Raw genomic sequence first — 22880 nt, 5'->3', positions numbered from 1 at the left:
CTGCGCCACTGTTCTCTGCGCTGCTTTGCGCCTTTCCGCACTGCACCACTCCGCTCTGTGTCACTCTGCTCTATGCCACAGCTCTACGCCACTGCACTCAATGCCACAGCACTATACTATGCACTGATCTAATCTATGCCACTGCATTGTACCCCACTGAGTTCTATGCCGCTGCACTCTACACCACTATACAACACGTTTCACCTGTCCACTCTACACCACTCCACTGTATGTAACTCAACACCCCTGCACTTTACTCTGTACTAGTCTACACCACTGCATTTTACTCTTCATAGCTGTACTCAATGCCACTGCACCTAAGCCACTCAACACCATTCTACTCTATGCCACTGCACTCCATGCCACTCTACACCACTGCACTCTGACACTGTTCTGCAACACTACACCTTACGCAACTGAACTCTATGCCACTCTACTCTGCACTACTCAACTCTATGCCACTGCACTATATGCCATTATACTGTATATCACTCTACACCACTGCACTCCATGCCTCTCTGTTCTGCACCACGGCACTCTACACCACTCTACTATTCAACACTAATCAATGTCACTGCATTCTACGACGCTGGATTGTACACCGCTGAATTCTGTGCAGTTGCACTCTACGCCACTGCACTCTACGTCACTATACTCTGCAAAACTTGCAGCCATTGCACTCTGCAATAGTCCACGCTACTTTACGCCACTCCACTCTACACAACTTCTCTCTATGCCAATCCAATGCATGACACTCTTTGCCACTCTACTCCACTGCACTCTACTACACTCTTAGCCATTCCACTCTACGACACTTCATGCCACTCTCCTCTACGCCACTAACTTTTAACCCTGCTGAACAGCAGCCACACTGGTGTACACCGTAGCTTAAACACATTGGCAAAGCCAATAGCTCTTGCATAGGTGAGACCAAGGAGCTTTGCCAATGCGTGTTTAACTTCTGCTCCTAAAGGAAATCCTCTCAGTGACTCTCAGCAACACTGGGAGAATTACACCAGCTTTTTTGTAAAAATAAAATATGTGGATGTCGCATTGTGTAGTGCTTTCCCTGACGTTTTCCAAGATGGCGCCTTTGATCACCGAAAGTCTGGAACTTTGAAATGGACCCAATGAAGAATATATTTAGTTCACTCAAACATGCCTAAGACATTTTGGGTCTGTTTGGGGGAATCAAATAACTGGCACAAAACCCCTGCTAAAATCTCTGCTGAAATGCTACTAAAAATAATCGTTCAAAGGTATTTCTTGCGATTTTGCATCACTTTAAGTTTCTACTGAATTGTTTTTCCAATAACTGTTAGTCGCAATTGTGGTTAACATAGATCAATTATCGTCAGTGTAGATAAAAGCCTAAACATTTGAGTTTCGTGTTTATTGTCCTCTTTTATGGTTAAGACTCCATGCTTAAAACAATTTCAATGTTTCAACATTGGCCCAATGCCTATCAAGTGGGATTCAAACACTGCTTTTTAGCTTTTGTTTGTAATCTCTTTAATGTGTGTTATTCATTTTTTTGTTTACAGAAAAAGCAAAGGACAAAGGAGCTATCCCAACTCTTTCATTCCTACAGCCCATACAACCACAAGGTAAGACTTTGCACATTAGTTTATGTCTGTTCAGTGAGTTCACTCCTCCCGGCGAATACAAAGAGGAAGAAACAGGGACCGAGTCTGTGAGACGTAAACTAATCTAGGCCAGAACACCTAAGTGTGTTGTTAAAACCTTATTTCATGCTCTTTAAGTCTGTAGTGAGGCATAGGAGCATTATTACATTAAGATTGGGTCCCGTATCAAGGAGCTCGATGTTCATGTTTATAGCATGTGATTTACAGCATTTTGGCCTTGTGTTCACATAACTGTTTATTCCCTGTACCAGGCTATATATATATGTATGGGATTTATAAAGCGCTGGAATTACCCCCGCGGGGGGGGGGGGGGGGAGACGTGTGTGAGTGTGTGTGTATAAATATATATCTATCTTAAGGTGGTGTACTCAGAAACATTAGAGGATTTGAAATTAATACATATATATCGTTTACTCGGGGAGCATGCAGCTAGGCTATATTCAGTACTGCCTTTCACTGGGCGGTCTGATTTGTTCACATTTTCAGGAGTTAAACTGCAGGGGATAATAGACATACAGATATATGCCTCTAGGACTCTGGATGGTGTGGATGACAAACAATAGAAAGTGCCGCTTGCTTATCGTTAACTCCCAGTTTTGCTAATTCTAGGCAGCTTTGCTTTTTCGCTGATACTTCAATTTCGTAAAGTTGAACTAGAGTGTCCTTACCAGAATGGCTATGCTGACCAATGTCTGTAGCTGTGCCCTTTTGTCACGAGTAATACACTGGCAGCAATGTATGTGTGGGTGAGGGGGAGTTTGGAGATGAGAAGGCTAGGTATGGTTAAAAGAACTTTAGTAGCAGTCTGCTTGTCTCCGGATGGTGCTACACATCTGGGTGCACTATGGGATGCGCACAGCTTGTTCTACCTGAATCGTGGCTGAACATGGGCTTGGCATCCCAGCATGCTGTCCAGCCTCCAAAAACTGCTGTTTTTGGAAGTATAGGTGGTGGTGATTTGAAGAGTGCACTACTTTATCTAAAAAGCAGAACAGAGCGATGTTCAAGGTAGCAAATGAGGTTTAGTATGCATGAGTGCCTGGTGATGCCTCTAGGTCAGAATAATGCACAGATGAAGAGTAATGGTCAGCAGGTGTGCCAGCGAGTCAGGCAGCAAGATGGCCGCCATAGCATGAGGCTGTGCTGGCCCAGCCGCATAATCTGGCTTAGACACACACACCGTTGGGGCTTCCACTTGAGTCCATTGACACCAGATCCTGCCCTGGTGGATGCCGGTACATGTGTGGTTGTGCCTGGCGGCCATTGGAGGACAGCAGAATGGTAACCTTACCCTGGGGTGCAGGCCGCATGGAGATCCTGTCACTACCACGGGCTGATGCTAAGACTGCGCCCTCTGGGAAACTGATGGCAGACTCTCTAGACTGTGGCGCCGGAAACAGGGCTCTGTCTTCCGCACAGCCATGGAGAGGCGAGTGTCAGCATGGCAGTGGCTGCTTCATCTTCCGGCCGCAGCTTCCCCTGCATGAATAGACTCCTGGCTGCCAATCCCCCCGGCCGCCACCGTGCATGCAGGGCCAAGACATCCTCATTGACTGCCTGTTCTGCTACCTGCTCCTGCCCCCTTAGAGGGCTTCAGGGTGTGGAGGACCGCAGCTGTCACTGCAGGCATTGTGGAGGCCTGACGCCTAGAGGGGTGAGCGGTGACAGGGCCGCTGTTGCATCGCCAGGGCTGATCACCCAGGTCGCTGCTGGTGGCCTGCACAGTCCTGGCTCCTGGGGAGATGCCGTTCGCCTGAGCTGCGGCCTGCTCATGCCACTTGGGGAGCTGTGGGGAGTGGCGGGCCAGGAGACAGACACTGCAGAGGCCTGTCTCCTGACGTTGTCGCCACCTGGCAGGGACAAGGTAGAGAGAAGGCCCATTCCTTCCATAATCCAACTTGCTATGGCTCACTACATCTGACCAGTGGCCAGGGGGCACCATCAAATGCCCCAGTTCTGGCCATCAGCACAGCCGGGGGCAGAGTGCTGTGGGCTGGTCTTCCCCTCCCACCCCCCTGCTCCTGGCCTGAGGGTGAGTGGGCCTTTTGCGGAGCGTCGGGGTGCCCTCGCCTCCCCTTCTCCTGCTGGTGGAGTGCTCCTTGCAGACCTGAAGATGGGGAAACCAGACAAGCACCAGGCCAAATTGAGCTTTGATAAGTGGCTCGCTCTAAGTCCCACGGAGGATGGGCATCCATCATGCCAACCGCTGATAGATGCCATGACGACCCGCCTGATTAGAACTCCGAGACCTATTGGCGAAGGTGAGCAACAGCCTCAAAAGCATTGACTCCAATTTTCACTACCAAGTCAATAAAATATCGATATACCCAGACTTTACTCTCACTGTGCAGTACGCCCACAGAGAGTTCCTCCCTGCTAAAAGGCTGCCATTGCAGTCAGGAATTTCGTAATGTAAAGTAGATTTGTAGAGGGTAGCTTATTACCCGTGACTGTATCCAGGCCTCCTCTACCGGCCGAGCTCAGAATCACAATCGATGGAAAAGCCTGTGAAAGCCTACTACTTCACAGGCTCCGAAGTAGCCCTCAAGTTTTGCTGCAAACTCTCCTGCGGTTCTGGGGGGCTGGAACTGCGGTCCAACAGGGATCATGACACTACATCAGTGACGATGACTAACTCTTCAGATTGCAGCCCTAGACAACCTTGCCATGGGCCACCTGGTCCGCCTTGTGGAACTGGAGACCGTCCGTCTCCTTGAATCGCCCCAAGGATGATTCTAGCTGTTTTTACTTTTAGGTTGTAATGGTACACGTTTTTCTTCAACGGGTTGGATTGTTGAAGTGGGTGTGGTGTTGAAATGTTGGTTATGTACCAATCTGTGGTCCCCTTAATTCTTTCCAAGGTGCTTTATTCACTGCATCCTGTTGCTCGGCACACCCTGCATCACTCATGAACCCCTCCCCCCACCACCACCCCAGCCCCGTGAGGTGCAGGCCCTCCTGAACAGCCACTGATGCCAGATGGCTAATTTGAAGGCATTACGAAGTTTACTGGAATGTTCATGGGCTGAATGACTCTAGGAAAGTAAAGGAAACATTTTCCCACCTCTGGTACCACAATTTGGACATTGCACTACTACAGGAGATCCATCTTATGGAGCAGACTTGAGAACACTTGCAATCATGGTGGATCTGGAAGCTCACATTACCACATACTCAAACTATGCGCATGGGGGGCTGTAATCTTCCGAAGGGGGCTATAGTAGCTCACACTGTTGGTGTTGCTTGATAAAGAGGGAAAGTATGTGATCTTTCATGGAGTCATTGCTGGCTGTTAGAGTGCAATAGCATGTGTCTATGGCCCAAATGTAGATTCTCAGGACTTCTTTGCCGAAGTGTTGGACAAAATTGTAGCCCATGGCCACTCAACTGTGATATTGGGGAGGGCCACTTCTGATCCCACTCCATTCTGCCCGCACCCCTGTGCACCAGCACAGATGCCCTCTCTGCTGTCCAACCTAGACCTAGTCGACATATGGCACGCAACTGAGGGCACCTGCGTGACCTCCTCCCGCGGAGCGTGGTGGCATTTTGACATCACCAGGGACATATGCATGCACAATGTCAATGTCATTGTTACACACTTAGCTTGAACACTTTCAGGTATGCGCCAGTGACCCTGATCTTGTCAACGGGAGATCCTTCTGAGTGCACCTTCACCTGAAGATTCGCTCCCCCCCCCCCGAATATGCTTACATACCCAATTTTTCACACAGAGATGTATAGTGCTGTTGCTTTATACTTAACACCGGCACTGTTGCCTCTCCTGGAATGCTCTGGGAGACCTCAAGGTGTACATCCATGGAATATGCATATCTAAACAGTCCGGTATCCTCCGCGGTCTGTGAGCACAACTGCACACACTCAAGCACCAACTTCGTCAACTCGAGGAGAGTTACTCTGACACAGCCGACACATGTCACCTAGCGATGTTGCATGAAAAGATGTCAGAGTATGAAGACCGCGCGGAAAGTGAAATGCGCTTTCTACACAAGGATGCCATCGCATTTCGGCGAGGGTGACAGAGCAAGTAAGACTCTTGAGCTCTACTTAAAAACAGTGTTGCAGCTCTTATATTACTGAACTCCTGGGTGCCACTGGTGAACCTCACCACTCCTCCAATCGCATCGCCTAGACCATGCTCAGCTTCTACTCTGCGCTTTTCACTTCCAAGGGTGAAGTGCTACCCAATACATTCACTGATTACTTCAACACCATTAAGCTGCTCTGGCTTGAGAACGGCCATAGACAATACCTGTATATCCCCTTCACTTTGGAAGACATCATCCGGGACATTTTGGAAGGCAAGGCCCCGGGCCCGGATGGCCTAATGGCCCATTTCTACAAGGCCTATACCAAGTAGCTATCGCCACATCTACCGGCCATGCACGAGGAAGCTAGAGACATTGGGCACTTGCCCCTTTCAGTGCGGGAAGCCCTTATAGACACTCTCCGTAAACCTGTCAAACTACCTAATCAGTGTGACTCTTATAAACCCCCTTCCAGAATCAGAAGAGAACGTGGAGGCGTGTCTTTTTTAGCCATGGTCTTTCATCATTAGACTTAGACCGAGGACAAGAATCAATACCTCTGTTTTATCAATTCAAGATAGGATTATCACTAATTTATGTCATATTTATTGACATTCTAGTTAGACAATACTGGTCTCTTTCGCCTCCTCATCGGTTCCTTCTATAAATATAAGCCTTACATGCCAATGATAATCGGCAAATAATTACGCTATCATAAGTGATTATACATATCTCCAATAGAATTCCTCATAAACACAAGTGTTTATTCCTCAGTCATCAGAAAATTGTGTGGCTTTCCTGACGAAGGCGCTAGTGCGCTGAAACGCGCGTTGAAGACGATCCACTGCCGCATTATATTTTAATGAATTGTTGATTTGTATGTTTATTGTACATGTATCTCTTCTTTTGTGGTTATCACACTAACATTATATGGTGTATGATTTCAATAATTTAGGAAACAACCAGAAAATATTAGATTTTGTATCTGTTGTATTGGAAAAAAAATGTTTTCCTTTTTTAATTCTGGACTATTGATGGTCTAATGTTTTTTACAAAAAAGATAAGTTCTTCTTTATAATAAAGAAAAAAAGCTTTTCTATAACCATTAGGTGGTACACTGTGCTTTATTAGATAATTTATGTTTCCTGTTTTTGAAAAATACATTTATTGTGATATTTATTCTCACTTGATTGCCTAGGAATTTATTACTGACTATCTTATAGACCCCTATCCATGATAAATGTAAACACAATACTGGCCGAGAAGATCGCCACTTGATCCCTCCCTCCTCCCTGGACCTGCAGCTCTTGGCAGTAGCTTTTTTTCTCAATGTCAAGAAGGCCTTTGACTCCCTGGAATGGTCCTTACCTGTTTGCGCTCTGCGGTGTGTGGGCTTTGGCGTTCTCTAATGTACCAAACCCCTATACACACTCCTGAATGTTCGACTCCACATCAAGAGATGAGTTGCAGACCCCAATGCAATACATACAGGCATCAGACAGCAATGCCCGTTCTCCTCACTTCTTTATGCCATCGCCATGGAGCCGCTTGCTTTCCGACTGCGGCAACAACATGAAGAACGTGGCCTCAACTACATGGCACAGAGGATAGTGGTCTCCATGTACGTGAACGATGTAACACTATGCCAGAAGTTTGGTCACCAACCTTGAGCCCATACTGTGTGAAACTGTGCGTTGCAACGTTGACACAAAATTGCTATCAACTGGTCAAAGTTAACAATTTTCACCCTCACTGCCCATGCAAAGCGATTCCCAACTGAATACCCTTTTGAATGAGCGGATGAATGCGTCCAGTACCTTAGGGTCCGGGTTAGCAGGGACCTTACACAAATTTGTTACAAGAACTATGGCCAGAAGAGCGAATTCTCACATTGATAAGACTGCCGCTATCCCTTACTGGGCGTGTGGCCCTTGCCAAAATGGTAGTATTACTCAATCTTCTTTACCTCTCCATTAACATCCCTGTTCCATTCACCAGGGCGTTTCTCACACGGTCTGCTCCCCTTTGATCCAAGTGGTGTGGGCGGGTATGCAGCCGTTATTGACCTAGGAAGTGCTAGCCGTGCCCTTCGAACAGGGGGGCCTATGTGCCTCGGGCATGTATCTGTATTATTACTGCGTGCAGGCACCCAATGCATACATCTGGATACACCCAATCCAATATCAGCCTCACGCGGCAATAGAGGCAGACAGCACTAACACATGCTCTTTATCCAACAGGATCTCTGCCTTGCCAGAGTGCCCGAAGGGGCAGGCCAACAGAATTAAGTGTACTGTGTGGGCTTGGCCGAAGGGTACGCCTAGACTGCCTTTACTTTGCTGGTCTCCCAATCGCTAATAACCCTGCGCTGCCGCAGACTGGGGACGAGCTTGCGCGGTGCCATCTGTGCAGGCTGGGTCTGACAGTAATAGGCCTTCTGCACCCACGAGTTGTGTTCTTAACCTTACAAGACTTGCTGGGCTGAGCCCGCTGCACACCGCTAGATATTTTTCTTAGCTTTCGACTATGCAGCTCATGCAGGGCCACACACAGCTCCTTCCCTCACAAGCCCCCCACTCAGCATGCTATAGATTCAGTGGTCGAAGTGGGCAAGATTGGCAGGGCACGGCATGCCCCTACTTCTTTAATTTCATAGAGTCCGTTCCCCTACTTTCTTATTTTAAACATGTCTTCCTGGTGGCAGAAATCGTCAAGGCCTATAGTTAAGGCTCGGCTTTTGTAGACGGGCGGAACGGGCAGAGAAGGAAAAGGACCCTGCCTTTTCCTTCGTGCCCAGAGAAGACAAGAACAGTGTCCAGTTCTCCTGGCGCTGGCAGCTGCCCCATCCCTATGTTCCCCCTCTGTCCTCTCTTTCTGTCTCCCTCCTCATTTAGTGAAAACCGAGACTTCAAGAAACCGGAATTACCTTCTCTTTCCTCCTTATGTTTATTTGCTCCCCTGTGAAATGGATCCAAAAAAGAATAACACTTTTGCTGGTAACGTTGTGTAGCCTCGGGGTGGAGAGAAATAAAACATTGAAAATATGAAAAATAACTAACTAACTAAAGCAAGACAGAGTGGCTGCAAGGTGGCCAGATTGAATTATTCACACATAAACACATTAGCGCCACTTTACAGTGTTTGCCAGTGAAGCTCTACTTTTGTTCTCTCGTCGCTCTTTGAACAACATGGTTTTCCCTGGGTGGGAAAGTGCACTATTCCTGGAGGTACTGAAATACCTGCTCGATGTCTTCGCACCAGCAGGCGGACCCTAGAAGTGGCAAGTGTGGGTTAACCTTGAACGCCTGTCTGCCACAATTCATTCTGAAGTTCACCTCCAGTCTTGCAGGCAGGCCTATGAAGCAGAACACCATAGAGTGATAGTGACTCTGTTACTGAGGTCACAGGACCCTTGAGCAGGGTGGCTCTAGGGCAGTGTGACCGCACCAGGCGCTGACCAGCCGTACAGCGGTGGGGCAGAGGGGCTGGGTAAGGGGGGATTTCGAGGGACGATGCAGAGGGAAAATGAAATAAATAATTAATTTTCCCTCTGCATCGTCCCTCGAAATCCTCCCTTACGCGGCCCCACCACCCCACCGCTGTTACCTGCATGGACCGCGGCTGGTGCTGACTTCAGGTGGGGTCGTCATGTTTGCAAGTATAATATGGTTTTAAAAGCACTTGCTGCCTTCTTCCTGGCCTCCAACAATTTTCGGCAACAATAAAATTGTCATAACTCCAGTGATTAATGTTCTTAGCAGAGAGAGATGGTGTTTTGTTTAGGGGACGTTTTGACTTATGGAAAGGAAGCGCAGAGGGTTAATGTGCCTGATGCTAAGCACATGTACCATTCAGATCACAAAGTGAACATAATGTAAATAGGTCAGTGGGTTACTGCTTTTGTTAGAGAGACCCTATTTTTACATGCAGTTAATAAGTTAAGATGCTAACATAGAACAGTGAGCTCTTAACTGTCATGTAAGAGCTGCATGCAAACTGTAAGGTATAAATTAGAGCTTTATGTTTTTTCCCCCAGATTTTAGGTCTCGCCTGACCCAGCGCATGCGCTGGTCTGGCGAGACTTATTGAGAGGGCTCCAAAAAGTGCTACCAGGCCAGCCTAGAGCTACAGTGCATGTGCGCGGGCGCCACGCTTTACCGCGATTACTTTCACTTTCACGGCCGCACGGCCGCTTTGATGTTTGATCGCAATCGCGATCACTTTCGCGGCTGCACGGCCACTTGGCATAGCCAATAGGTCTCGCTTTTGGGACCTTATAAGTATTTAGTTATGCAACTGTTGCATGGCTAAACACTTATAAGGTCCCAAAGGCGAGACCTATTGGCTATGCCAATGCTTGTTGATTATCCCAATGTTGCAGAAAAAGGGTTCATTTGGGTAGAAATACATTCTGATTATTAAAGAGAACCACCAACCATGGTATTACGTTTTATATTCTGATTGTGTGTTTCTCCAGACCAATCACTATTAAACTATGCTGTCTACTAGTATGGTTGTCATGGGACTCCTACACCTTGTAGTCCTTTGTCTTATGTAACATTTACTATACAGTGAGTCACACACGCATAATTGATTGTCTCTGTGTAATATGTGTGATGTAAAGTGCTCTGACACCGTACACTGGTATTAGTGGTGCTGTACATTTTCTGATACTTTATTATTTTGACATTTTTACACATGCTAGCAGTCTCTGCAAAGATTTTTCCTTATTAGTACCAGTGGAACATACAACTGCAGAAGTGAGAAAGGTGACCAGTCAACCTTTGCAAAGGGCCCTCCACTTCACAGCAGCATAAGTCACATTTGTTAGGAACGTTTGATCCGTTTGAGCTATAAAATCAACAATTTACTAATTAAAATCGTCAGATTATGCAGCAGATGATGTATTATGTGGCAAATATGGCAGAGCCACAATTATGTGGAAAACATTTGCAAACTAAAATATTTGGCCATTCATGTTTGAACTGCTCTTGTGGAAAAAAGGAGGAGAAGTGCTGATGGCAGAAACTCCATGGCAGGGAGACAAATGGCTTGCGATTCCACTTTTAAGGATATTTGGGACATTCTGTGATTGGAAACGTATCCCACTTTGTGAATGTATTTTCATGTCAATAACTCATATTAAACCTTAAATAAACAAGTGTATCCATTGGTTAAATTAAATAACGTAATGAGCTGTAACCGGTTAGTGAAATGAGAAACAAACTCTAAAAATGGGGATATTTTGCTCTTTCTGCCACACCTCTGACTCCGCCCACTGACCCAGTCCATGGGTTATTCCCACCCTCTGATTCTCAGCCCACAGTTCCCCTACTTTCCCCCCCCCCCCCCACTTCGACCACTGTATAGATTACATACTGGGTGCCCCTCTTCTGCCCATCTGATCACCCGACCCTACTCCAGTATGCAAGACTAAGCCCCCTTGGCTAAGCCCAATGCACTGGCGAAGTGGCAGTTGGACATATGACCTTTTCTGGCAGACGTTTTTTGGTACTGCTGCTCCAAAACAATCATGTTCTCGCCCAAGTACAGATTGAGGCTTATACACATTAAATCCCTCCATCGCATACACCGCATTGAACTGAATGGGCCTGGCGCATGCTGCGGCTGCTGACTTAATACACCTTGCCTGGCAGTGCCCCAAAATTTCTGGATTTTGACTTAGCCTTTAATAGCAAAGAAAAGGTGGTTACCAGCTCCATGCCCAGGAAGCCACACATGGCATTGCTGGGATATGTCATGGATGCCCTGGCCGGCACCCACCGCCTGAATGCAATGATGCTAATAATTCCTAAACGGAAAGTAGAAATACACTGGGGTAGGCTGAGCAGCCCCACCATGAAGGGTTGGCAGAGGGGCGAGACTTACTGTCAGAAAAGACTAAAGGAGTACTGGGCGCTGCATCCTACCAGATCCTGCCCACGCAACATCTGAAGCCCCTTAGCATATATCTTGCACTTTGAGGTGAGAGAGAAGCGCCCTCATCGCCTCATGACTGGGCGCCCGCACCATCACAAGTAATGCATTGATTATTGGAAATTTAATGTAACGTGCACCGATGAATGTCATAACATGCCAATGTTAAAATACATTCATGCCTGTAAGAACCACATGGATACTGTTGTTTCTGTTTATTACAATTGAAAAAACTTCAATAAACAGATTTTTTTTAAAAAAGAGTAATGGTGGTGTAGCGGCTGAAAGCTCGAACCAGGTTCAAGCTTGAAGCCTGGCTCTAGCAGATCTCGAAATCCTGTTGGAACCTCGAGCCCATAACAGACTCAGTTTTCATAAGCCTCATCGAAACACCAACCTGATCTGTGCTTGACTGTACTCCAACCCACAGAGCGCCATAGAGATGTCAGTCATGTGAATACCCATGTGGCACTGTGGAGAAATGAGCCTGACACTTTAATTTCTCTGCCCTTGCCCTAACACTCTTCCAAAGCACTGGCGTGTCTTGAAGCGCCCCAGTTTGCCCGAGTTCTTGACGATACTTCAGCCGCCTGCACAGCAGCCAGAAGGATCCCTCTTGCAACCAGGGCCAAACAGGCTGTAGCGGGCCGGTTTTGCAGCAGGGCTGCCAAATCGGCCCCTTGTAACAAATGCGCAGACCGGCCCTGCTTGCAACTGCTGGTTTTTAGGTCTCGCCTGATCCAGCGCATGCGCTGGTCTGGTCGAGAAATTTAGTGTACGGGTTCTCAAAGTGCTGCCTGTGGCCTAAAGTTTTCGTGCACGTTAGCGTGCATGCGCGTAGCCGCCATGTGTCTCACCTCTGCCGTGCTTGATCACGTACGCGATCACTTTCACGGGCCGTGCGGCCAATGCTTGTAATAACACTTCCTCCTTGTCTCAGGCCACCTTCACCCCTGCTCTGCCCTCCAGCCGTAAGCTTTCCTCTACCTATTCTCTCACAGGCCCACACATGTTTCCTGCCACCCCGTCTCATACCACATTCCTCACTGCTGCAATCTTCTTCCTCGCTTATACTACACTCGTCATCACTTTCAGCACACCCGCCCCGCGTAAGCCCCCTTTTTCCACCTCCTCTTTTCATCCCACTTCCTCTGCCTCCCATGCCACCCTTCCCTCTTCCTCTGCCTCCCAAGTAAGCAAATTTGCCTCTGCTTCCCATGCCACCACCTCTACCCCTCATGCCACCCATCCCTCTTGCCCCGCGGCTTCCTTGTTCACATGTCATTTCGCACTCTTCTCCCTTCATCCCACCCATGAGACAACCTCGAGTTCTATTTATGATTCCACATTTACCATATCCTCTCGTGCCTCTCAGCCTCCCACCCCGAGTAGGTGTTCCTCTCAAGCTACCCTTTGCTCCTATGGTATTGCCTCGTCCACCCCTGCCACCTCTTCCCCTACTGCAGGCATCCATTTCGCCCCCTCCTATCACGCCTCCCCGCCCTATGCCCACCATGCAGCTCCCTCCTTGGACACTCATCCCTCCTCGTCCTCCTCTTGCTTTGCCCCTCATACTGCCACCCCCTGCTCCCCTTCCTCTGCTGCTCCCCACCCCACTCCCTCGACTGGTTCCTGCACCTCTCCCGCCACTCCTTCTGCCGTTTACGGGTGTTCTCATGTTGCCCCTTCTCACTCTCCTGACGCTCAGCCCAAAACTGAATCAGACAATCCTAAAAAGCCCGTACCTTTTCTTCACCTTATACTTGAACCAGAGGCGGGGCACAGAGAAAGGGTGGAACTGAGAGGTTAGGGGCGGGTACGTCAGTAACCGAGGAAACGGTGTAGGTTTGCTTTCCGATCCTGCAACATTCAAGACGGAAACAGCTGAGAGCCTATGTATTAGATGTGTCAAGGGAAAACAACAGCCCATCGTCTGTTAACGGCGCTCATACTACAGTCCGTTGTCTTTGTTGGCAGCACAGCGCCATTGAGATAGAACTAGAGCACTTACTCTCTCTTAGAATGTGCCAGCACTGGGGGCCATGCTGCTAAACAAAACCTCTGTGCATATAGCATAGCACAATGGCATAAGGTCCCTGTGCGGTGGGAACTTTTCACCAGAGCAATGCTTACATGCAGTAGCAGTGAAAGCAGAAATAACTTTATTAATAAAATATACCCAGGGCTTTAAGAGCGCCGGGTTTTGGCGATGCCGAGCACCAGCAGTTCTTAACAAGCATCGGCATAGCCAATAGGTCTCGCTTTTAGTTATGCAGCACAATATCCTTGGTGCAACAACATCAACTGTTGCATAGCTGTTGCATGGCTAAACACTTATAAGGTCCCAAAGACGAGGCCAATTGGCTATGACAACGCTTGTTTTTTATATAGCGAAAACTCGACCCGAAGTCACTTCACATGAGCATAATTTACATGAGCACCAGTTGCATTACTCAAGGACGCAAACATTTTTGGTAGGCACTGGGAGATTAAGTGGATGCGCAGAATCACAGCGTAGACTCGAACCTGGTTTTCCAGCTCCAAGGTCGGCAGCTCTGGCCCTTACACCACATCCTTTCCTCATGAGCGAATCTTCACAAGTCTGTGTGAACTCCCCGGATCACCTGGGAGGTTTAAAGGGCCCGCTTTATCTTTCAGTAAAAATGCTCATTCCATTGTCTGTTCCAGCTTTACTTATATTGTACAATTATTTATTCTTAATAGTCTCTTCTACTCTTTTCTCTTTGCCTTTGTTAGTGTAAACTTCAGCACAGTGCTATGTTATTTAACAATAATAAACAGAAAGTGCATGCAGGGCACCAGCTCGTGCTAGGGGCAATGAATTGAGGTTTTTTCTTGGGTGGTGTGACTATGGCCACAGAGAGAGTGATCAGCCTGGGTCTTTACTTCAGAGACCATATGAGAGGACCACTATAAATAAATAAATACCCATCAGAAAAGAAAAAAATAAATCACCGTACAATAACAGTAGATGAAGAGGGATAAATGTGGGCAGGCTTGTTTGGAATAAAAAAAGACAGACCCACAAATCCACACAACCGCTTTGCGACCCTTTTGTGAGAGATTAACAAAGTTCTTGGGGTTTGGCGGCACACAAGATTCAGGGTGGGCTGTTGGTGTATTCATGGTCACGTGGAGGCAGATGCAGTTTCCCAGCACTGCCTGATTTAAGGGAAAGGCACATATAATCATGTAAGCACAAACCGGCTGATTTTCTAAATTCCCCTCTGCCTCTGCATTTCCATCAATGTCAGCAGCCTGTGTTGTAGGGCACAATCACATGTATTTACAACAAACAATGGTCCACTTCTGAATACTGTGTTTACAGTTGTATCAACCTAGGAATCAACAAATCTCTACTCCACAAACTCTAGACCGTCCAGAACGCCATGGCCAGAATCGCTCTCAACATCCCACAACAATACCACATCACCCAGCACATACCAGACCTCCACTGGCTCCCCATCGAAAAGAGAGTGATTTTCAAGCTGCTCACACACGCCTACAAAGCCCTCCACAACACAGAACCCCAATGCCTCAACAAAAGAATCTCCTTCTACGCCCCCATGAGGAACCTCCGCTCCACCGACCTTGCCCTGGCTGAAATCCCACGCATCCGCAGAACGGGAGGAAGATCCTTCTCCTACATTGCGGCCAAAATCTGGAATGCACTATGCACTCCCCCTCCGCATCAGACGAACACCCACACTGCAAGCATTCAGGAAGAGCCTCGAGACCTGGCTTCTTCGGATGAGCCGGAGCTGCCTGAAATCCCCCTCCCCCCCCAGCACCTTGAGACCCTCAAGGGTGAGTAGTGCACTTTACAAATCCTTGATTGATTGATTGAGGAAGGATTAAGGACTGAGACATCCCATTGTGGGGTTCCAATCGCGTTCAACCGGGTCTCGCCCCACTGAGTTACCCTTTCCATCCTACATAAGACTGCACATGGTGAAGAACAATCAGCATATCCCTGTGCTTCTCAGGGCGAAACTGCTTCCGCTGACCATGGACTATACCTCTTGGTCAGCATGACTGCTGACCAGGAAATGACTGTATAGGTGTTCAATCTAGAGCCTGAGTTCTGCCCTCCACCTCTTCTGCCCCCTGCGGATTTCAGATCACTGTCAAACAACAAACAATAGAGTCTCTTGTAAGGCTGGTGATGGCTGGTACTACCTGCAAATTAAGATTTTTTTTTTCCATGCTTAAGGCAAAATTTGAGAGCTTGATGGGACCCATCACAGCAGCTGGTTTTTTAGAACTGCCGGTGCCGAGCACCAGCCAGACCTAGCCCACTTAAAGCCCTGGTCTTACTGCCAGACCTGACGACTTTGGAACTGGGAAACCAGGTTCAAGTTTAGTCGTTTGCTCAACATTGTGTGGTTCGGTACAAAATCACGTAATGTCGCTGTGCCAAGAAAAATTAATGTGACCTTATGTACGTAATGTAACTGGTGCCCATGTTAAGCACTCCAGTACCTTCTGGGCTAGTTCACGCTATATAAAGACTGCAGAAAAATATACAATGAGGTTATAACAAAGCCTTTACATAAAAGGAAGCGACAAATAGATACTCATTTAGTGGATGATTATTACATAAAGTGAACGTAGAAAGCCTGGAAAATCACGGCTTTCCCGATTAAATTGTACGATCCTAGGCGCAGTAACGTCCCTTTTCTTCATAATCTGGTATTAAGCACTTTCAAATCCGTGATTTCAGAATACCAGCCGTTTATAAAACCTATTGTGTTTATTTAATAGATTATAATGTTGGTCGATAATGATCTGGACAATGTATACAGGGCTCACATGACACCTGTCTTGCCTCTTAGTTCAGAAATGGCACTCACTGTCAGTAGTGTGGGACACGGGCAGAAATGGTTCTCAGTTCATGTTTAGCAACTATCACTTCAAATGGGTGCAGCACTATAATGTGATGTATTAATGTCAAAGTTTCCACATGTTAAAGAATACCATTCTTTTAATTTTGAAGAAACTTTATCATATTTTACCTAATATTTGTTGTATGACACTCCTTGGAGTAGCCTTGCGCTCTGCAAGTCGTGTTTTATTCATTTACATAGCAAAGATTTTTGGTGTCCGGGCACTGGCTGTAAGAACCAAGCCAGACACTTGGCTCTGCTGTCCCTCTTAATTTGTTGACTTACCCACCTCTAGTGAAGAACTAACTAAACGCCCCACTTCTTGAGAATACTGCCCAAGACAATGACCAGCGAGTGCTGATAGGCAGTGAGGTGCACAGGAGTTTGGAATGTCACAATGTCGCCTCTAGGTACAGTGGTTTAGCCTTCCTCGCACAGGACATTGGGTGAAGTGCTAGGTAGGTTATAAACCGCTCTAAATGATCATAACTAGAAAAAAACGGAGATCACATGCAGCTCGGAGGCCGTAGGAAGGTATTTTGGTGCTTTAAAAATGGCCCACCAGGTGATTGTAAGAAATTAAAAACTTGAGTTGTGATGCAAACCTTAGCGTTTGAGAGTTGCATTCTTAGGGTTGAAGGGTCTTTGGTGGTGTTTTCATAGATGTGTTTTAGTTAGCAAATGGGTATAAACCGTTAGACCTGGTCCTCCAAGGCCAATGAACATGCAGGATCAAATAAAAGGACCCTCTCTCCCTCCAGAATTTACTGAATCCTCCACAGCTCGAGGCATCTCCAACAGGAATTGAAGGAAGGGGTAGGGTTATACCAGAGTTGTCAGAACAGCTATTAAAGGTTGTACGTTCAGAAAAAAATGGTGGGGAAATAGGGTTTTTTTTTGGGGGGGGGGGGGTAAAAACATATAAACCTCATAATCATTAATGACATCAGTTTAATGATCTTGGAAGGATGAAAGTCTAAGTTCGCCTCTCTCGGATTTGCGCTTGTGACCTTTGAGTCACATCAGTTGTCAGCAGTGATAGGTAAAGGAGTCATCACTCTTCTGTTAAACGTACCATTTCTATGGGTCGGGGCTCGGAAATGCACGGATTAAAATATGTCAGCCTTGCCAACTTTCATGGTATCATCTGACATGCATGCTCCCTCAGGCACCAGTGCTTCCGGCCTAGCAAACATCACACGTCCTCTTTGACGGTTTTGCAGGTTTAAATTGCATTTATATATAGCGCCTACCACCCCTGACGAGGAGGGTTTTTGAGGTTCCCCAAGCTGCTCGGGGTGTGCAGACAATACAAGACGTTCTGAAGGTGCAGCACAAATGGCTTAGGTTTACACATGAAATACATCCGATTTTATGCTCTTCTTTCAATTTAATATGCCTTTCGTGGGCCTTGACAGCAGTGGGATTAACAGTACAGTAAAATAAGGTACACACGCCCTCTGGCAGATCTGAATGCAACAAGAGACGAGGTAAAATGGATAAGAAGCAGCTGACACTTCAAATGCCGCCATGCTCCTCCCCTTGTCTGAAGTCTCCGGCCCTGTTCACGTCTTTATTCACCGGCACGGAAATTCCATTATCCTTTTATTAGGCCTCTTAATGGAGCCTCGCCATTTGCAGCTCCTGCTGCCTTCCTGCTCATATCCTTTGTGGCATCATATCAAAGTCTCCTCAAATGGTGTTGGCTGCACTTGTGAAGATTTAGACACTCCTCTGCAAATTAGTCATCATGCCATGCAGAATTGAATATAAATTCGGCAGTGCATTATTCCCTTTTGATCTCGAGTTTAGGGCCTTTCATAAATTATCATAAGGAGTTGGCTTGCCTGCGGAGTGATTTTTCGCTGCTCCCTGGATGCACCTGCCTGGCATTCTTTTGTGCTGCCTGAGTATCTGCTTGTCTGAGGAGGAGAAATGGAAGCAGGTATGAGAGTCTTTGAAGGTTAATAAGTAGGTGGGACGTGCATAATATTCAGCCACATTCTGCAGAATGATATTACTGTGTCAAACACTATTATAAAGGACCTACAACAGATAAGTGAATCATTTCATTGTTTGTAATGTAATAAATCTACAATGTAGCCCTTCAGGCCCCTCCTTCCCAACTGGTCTGGAGTGGCTCTAGCTAGAGGAACTTACAAGCAGCTGCAAGAGTTTCTCACCGTGGTGGAGGAGGGACAGCAAGTCTTAGGTATGCTGGAATTACTTTAATGTTCTGGGTAAAACTGCATCATCCTTTTATGTAGGCCTGTGAGGAGGCACAGAGCTGGACAGCTCTTAATGTCAGGCAGTCTTCAAAAAAGGTCCCCAGATTCGCCCAACTAATGCCAATCTGGCAACGTTTTTTTAAGTAAAATCTTTAAGTGCTACTGGCTTACATTTTGAGTTATAGAATATTTTTTAAAGCACGCTGCAGTGACAAAAGGCACAACAAATGTCGCTTTCTCTAAAGAGTGAATCTATGAGAAAAGGAATTTCATGTGTGATGATTGTGTGCTTTCATCATTTACACTATTGTATTGCAGTGCAACCATTTTGTAGGAGGTGGAATGATAAACCAACCAGCCAATCTCATGAGGTCAGAGGGTAATACTCCTGTGGGTTGGAGAGAAAGCCCATTCTAAGTATATGTTGAAGAACTGATAACAATGGGTCATTCCTACAGCTATGCTGCTAAGCCAGACTTAAGAGAGGATCCTGACTGCATTGGGAGCTTTCCTGCTGCTGTGCAGGCCCCGGAACAGCAGCCTCTTCATTTGATTTGTCTCTATCGTGCTTCGTCTCCTGGTACTTGGGACCACTGGGATTGGGGAAGCCATATAATGGAGGCCATCTTTGTTGCTTTAGGGCAAAGTTGAGAACAATCCTACCAGATCAGGCTGACGTCTGCCAGGCATTGTTATTGTTCTGCTGAACAGACCACTTGTATCCTGTTTGCCACGTCTGTACACCATACTGTACTTGTGACTTCCATGAATCCCATAAGGCTGGCAGTCTTGTGTAGTTCTGTCTTGAATCACTCACAGTGGCCAAATGTTGGGCATCATGAGAGACAAGGATGTGCCTGAAACCTACAAGAATGATCACAGGCCTAATTCATTGCCCTTGACTTGAAGTAACAGCCAATTCCGCCCAATACTGGGTGGCATTTGCTTTCATTACTGGTGACTTGAGGCCTGTACTGTTGTATGGATTGTGACTTCAACTGTCTCTTCCACCATTCTCCACCTGAGGCACCAAACGTTTCTAGGGTATAGTCTAGGAAATCATTGGCGAGAATATTTCTTTACAGTGGGGGCAAATTAGAGTTGCTGGATAGCAGCCTGAAGCACATTAAGCTGTGAATCGCAACACAGAACAGCAACACAACTACCCTCATATGTTCATGGCCAGATAGGACCACACTGGATGCAGAGATCGGTAGTGCTACAAATACATAGCATCATCCTATTCAACAATGTCCGTCCCGGCCTTGCAATAACCTTCAGATGAAGGAAGCAGAGGCAAACCTGCCAGCGTACAATACTATCACCCCGCGGCGTAGCGCGATTTGCCAGTGCCCGAGGCAAGGCAAGTATCTTTTAAAATGTTGTGCCCCTAAGAATGCCCCTGCGCCCCTAAGAATGCCCTTGAGACTTTTGCGCCAGGGGCAACCGCCCCTGTGGCCCCGCTCATGCTACGCCACTGCCATCACTTGCAGATCTAGTTCAGGACAAAGAACAGTACTTTCTAAGCCATGAGACTTATGTAATGTTCTATGGGGGGATTTCGACAGACGATGACGAGGAAAAATTAAATAAATTATAACTTTCCCTCATCATCGTATGTTGAAATCCCCTCCCCACCACCCCACTCCTCTTACCTGCACGGGACACGGCTGTTGCAATTTGTAATTGCTGAACATTATTGATGTTACTATTATCCCAAATAGTGGTATCCAGGCTGTCAGCCGTGGAGGATGAAAGGCTGGGCTAGTCCTGCTGGGATTTGATTGTGTGAACTGCAGCCACCCATTGTCAGGAATGAGTGATTAACTCGCTGGGCTATCTTACTGGCGAGCTCTGGAGCATGTAGCTCCCAAAAAACAGTTGGGGATATGATTGAACAAATTGTGGGATACAAGAAATATTCATGCAATGGAAAAAGCGGTCGGGCAGCTTGACTGACTATTGATGCTTGCGAAAGTGCCTGCGCCTCCTGTCTGACCAGGGAACTGGGAGAACCCACGCCGTCAGGTGCACCTATGATCAAATACCACAGTCTGCTGTAATATGCCTGCCCATGAGGTGTGAACTCAAAGCCTGTGATTAAGGCAGTTACGTAGGCGTAAACGTGTGCGGTTCCTTATAAGCCAGAACCCAAAGGGTCGGATTCCTCTAGTGGTGTCCTGAAACCGCATGCATTTATGGAACATGCCGCCGTGTTTGGAACAATCAAGGAAGGTATGGAAAGGAGCCCCTTGCTTCAGTCATTGAGCCACTCATGGAAAACCCTACTTTTGTTCTAGCTGCTTGGGAGCCAATATATGGTTTTGATTGATGGAGTTATTTGAGGCTTCATGGTGACAAAGATTTATTCTTTTTGAGCGGTAATGTAAGGGTGTTATCAGTTGAGATCTGTAGTATTCACTCCTAATTGATAAAAATCGTATTATTAAAAATATTAATTTTTAACACGCTTGTTCTATCTTAAACGCTTACTCCCTCATTAGGAGTTGCATGGTACTGAAGCGGCTTTACCACTTGTACATTTACATGCATATTCATTTTTTAACATGCAGTAAATCCACACCAGTATCGTGCAATTACAATGAAAAACCCCATGGAATGGGGAGTTACCCTCTGAAACCAATTATTTCTGGTCAGTAATACCACACAGAATTCCCTATTCCGTGGGTCTAACACATACATTTAACACCTGCTATGAGCAGGTGGTAAATATATGCAGGGACCCGTAGGTGGGGTGGAGGGGATGGTGGGAGTAGGAGAGGGAAGAGAACGTTATGTCTTGCAGGGGGGGCATTGTATTCTCACCCTGTCCAAAAAATAAAACAGGGAATGAGGCTTTGCCAGTGCAGTAGTCTTGTGATTAACTGGTTACACACACTGACATCTGCAGTGATCACATTAACCAATCAAGCTTTTATAACGTAGAAGAATACATTTGCCACCACTACTTTAACTTGGAATTATTATAAATTTATGAAGCATGCATTATATTTTATATGTATTTACCTGAAGATGAAAAGCCAACAAAATATTTTGTTCTTTTTAGCCAGGTATCCAGATATGACCCCCACCGCCTCTATCCCCATTGGATTCAGGATTACATGCTTTTAAATGCATTTCCCTCTGGGTGAACTTTTTAAAAGGTTGTCTTTGGGACCCTATCTGTCGCTGTCCAGCAAACATCAGCTAAAGAACTGTACGTGTCCTGGAAGCTGTAGCAGCTCGGGCTAAGGAACACGATTGCAGGGTGGTGGAGAGGTGGGGGTCAGGTGCATGCCTTGGTGGGGAAGTGAGCTTCAGATTTTCAGACAATCACGCTGCCGTTTAATGTTTAAATACATTATACAACAAGCAGGGTGCATGAGAAGGGGCCTAAGGGGCAGTAGAAAGGGATAGGAATGCAGATTGGTATGAGAAAGCACAATATTTAGTAAAATAGCCAATATTTTTGAGGACTTTAAAAACAGTGAGTGTGTGTGCGTGTTTTTGTCTGTGTGTAAACATTACTGCTGAAATCCGACTGACATCTCACAATACCCGACTGAAAGCATCTGTGACCAACTAGTTTTCAAAAAATGCATTTGTTGGGGGGGGGGGGGAGGGGGGGGGGTCAACACCTCAAACACCCCCCTGAAGCTACGTCCCTGGTGGGGGTAGTCCTGAGGCCATAGGGGCCCAATGGCTGTTGTGTGCCAGCGGCAATCCCTTCATTCTCCTTACTCTTATGCTACAATTCTTGATACTAATGAAGCACAATATAGTTTTCCTTCTCCTCCCCTTAGATGGAGTAATCTTACCTCCGCCTTATGCATGTTAAATATCAAAGCAGTCACAACGTTATCCCTCATTGGCCTTTGACTGCTCGTGATGCATACGCCACACGCGAATTTACAGGAGCGTGGTATACCTATCTAATCCATGTAAACTATTGTCTTTTATATGTGCTATAGAATTCATGAAACCTATGGAATCCAAAAGTTGCACATTTATGTAAAGTGTTGTAAAACCCCCTGGGATAAGGTCCACACTACAGGAAAAAAATCAACAAAATACATACTTGTTTAGCCTCTTTGACAGAATATTTGTCTGCAA

General features: G+C 46.5%; 1 protein-coding gene across 2 annotated transcripts in view; it reads left to right on the top strand.

The window, feature by feature from the left end:
- CDKAL1 (CDKAL1 threonylcarbamoyladenosine tRNA methylthiotransferase) overlaps positions 1-22880 on the top strand; it is a 2121425-nt gene that overhangs the window by 1720466 nt on the left and 378079 nt on the right. For both annotated transcript variants that reach the window (XM_085607048.1, XM_085607049.1), the window contains exon 12: positions 1545-1607. In XM_085607048.1, coding sequence (XP_085463174.1) covers positions 1545-1607 — 63 coding nt within the window. The remainder of the gene's footprint in view (positions 1-1544; positions 1608-22880) is intronic.

This window comes from Triturus cristatus, chromosome 5_2 (genome assembly GCF_964204655.1).
Source record: "Triturus cristatus chromosome 5_2, aTriCri1.1, whole genome shotgun sequence".
Taxonomy (NCBI): Eukaryota; Metazoa; Chordata; class Amphibia; order Caudata; family Salamandridae; genus Triturus; species Triturus cristatus.
Note: the sequence above shows the minus strand (reverse complement) of the source record. Positions and strands in the feature narration are given on the sequence as shown.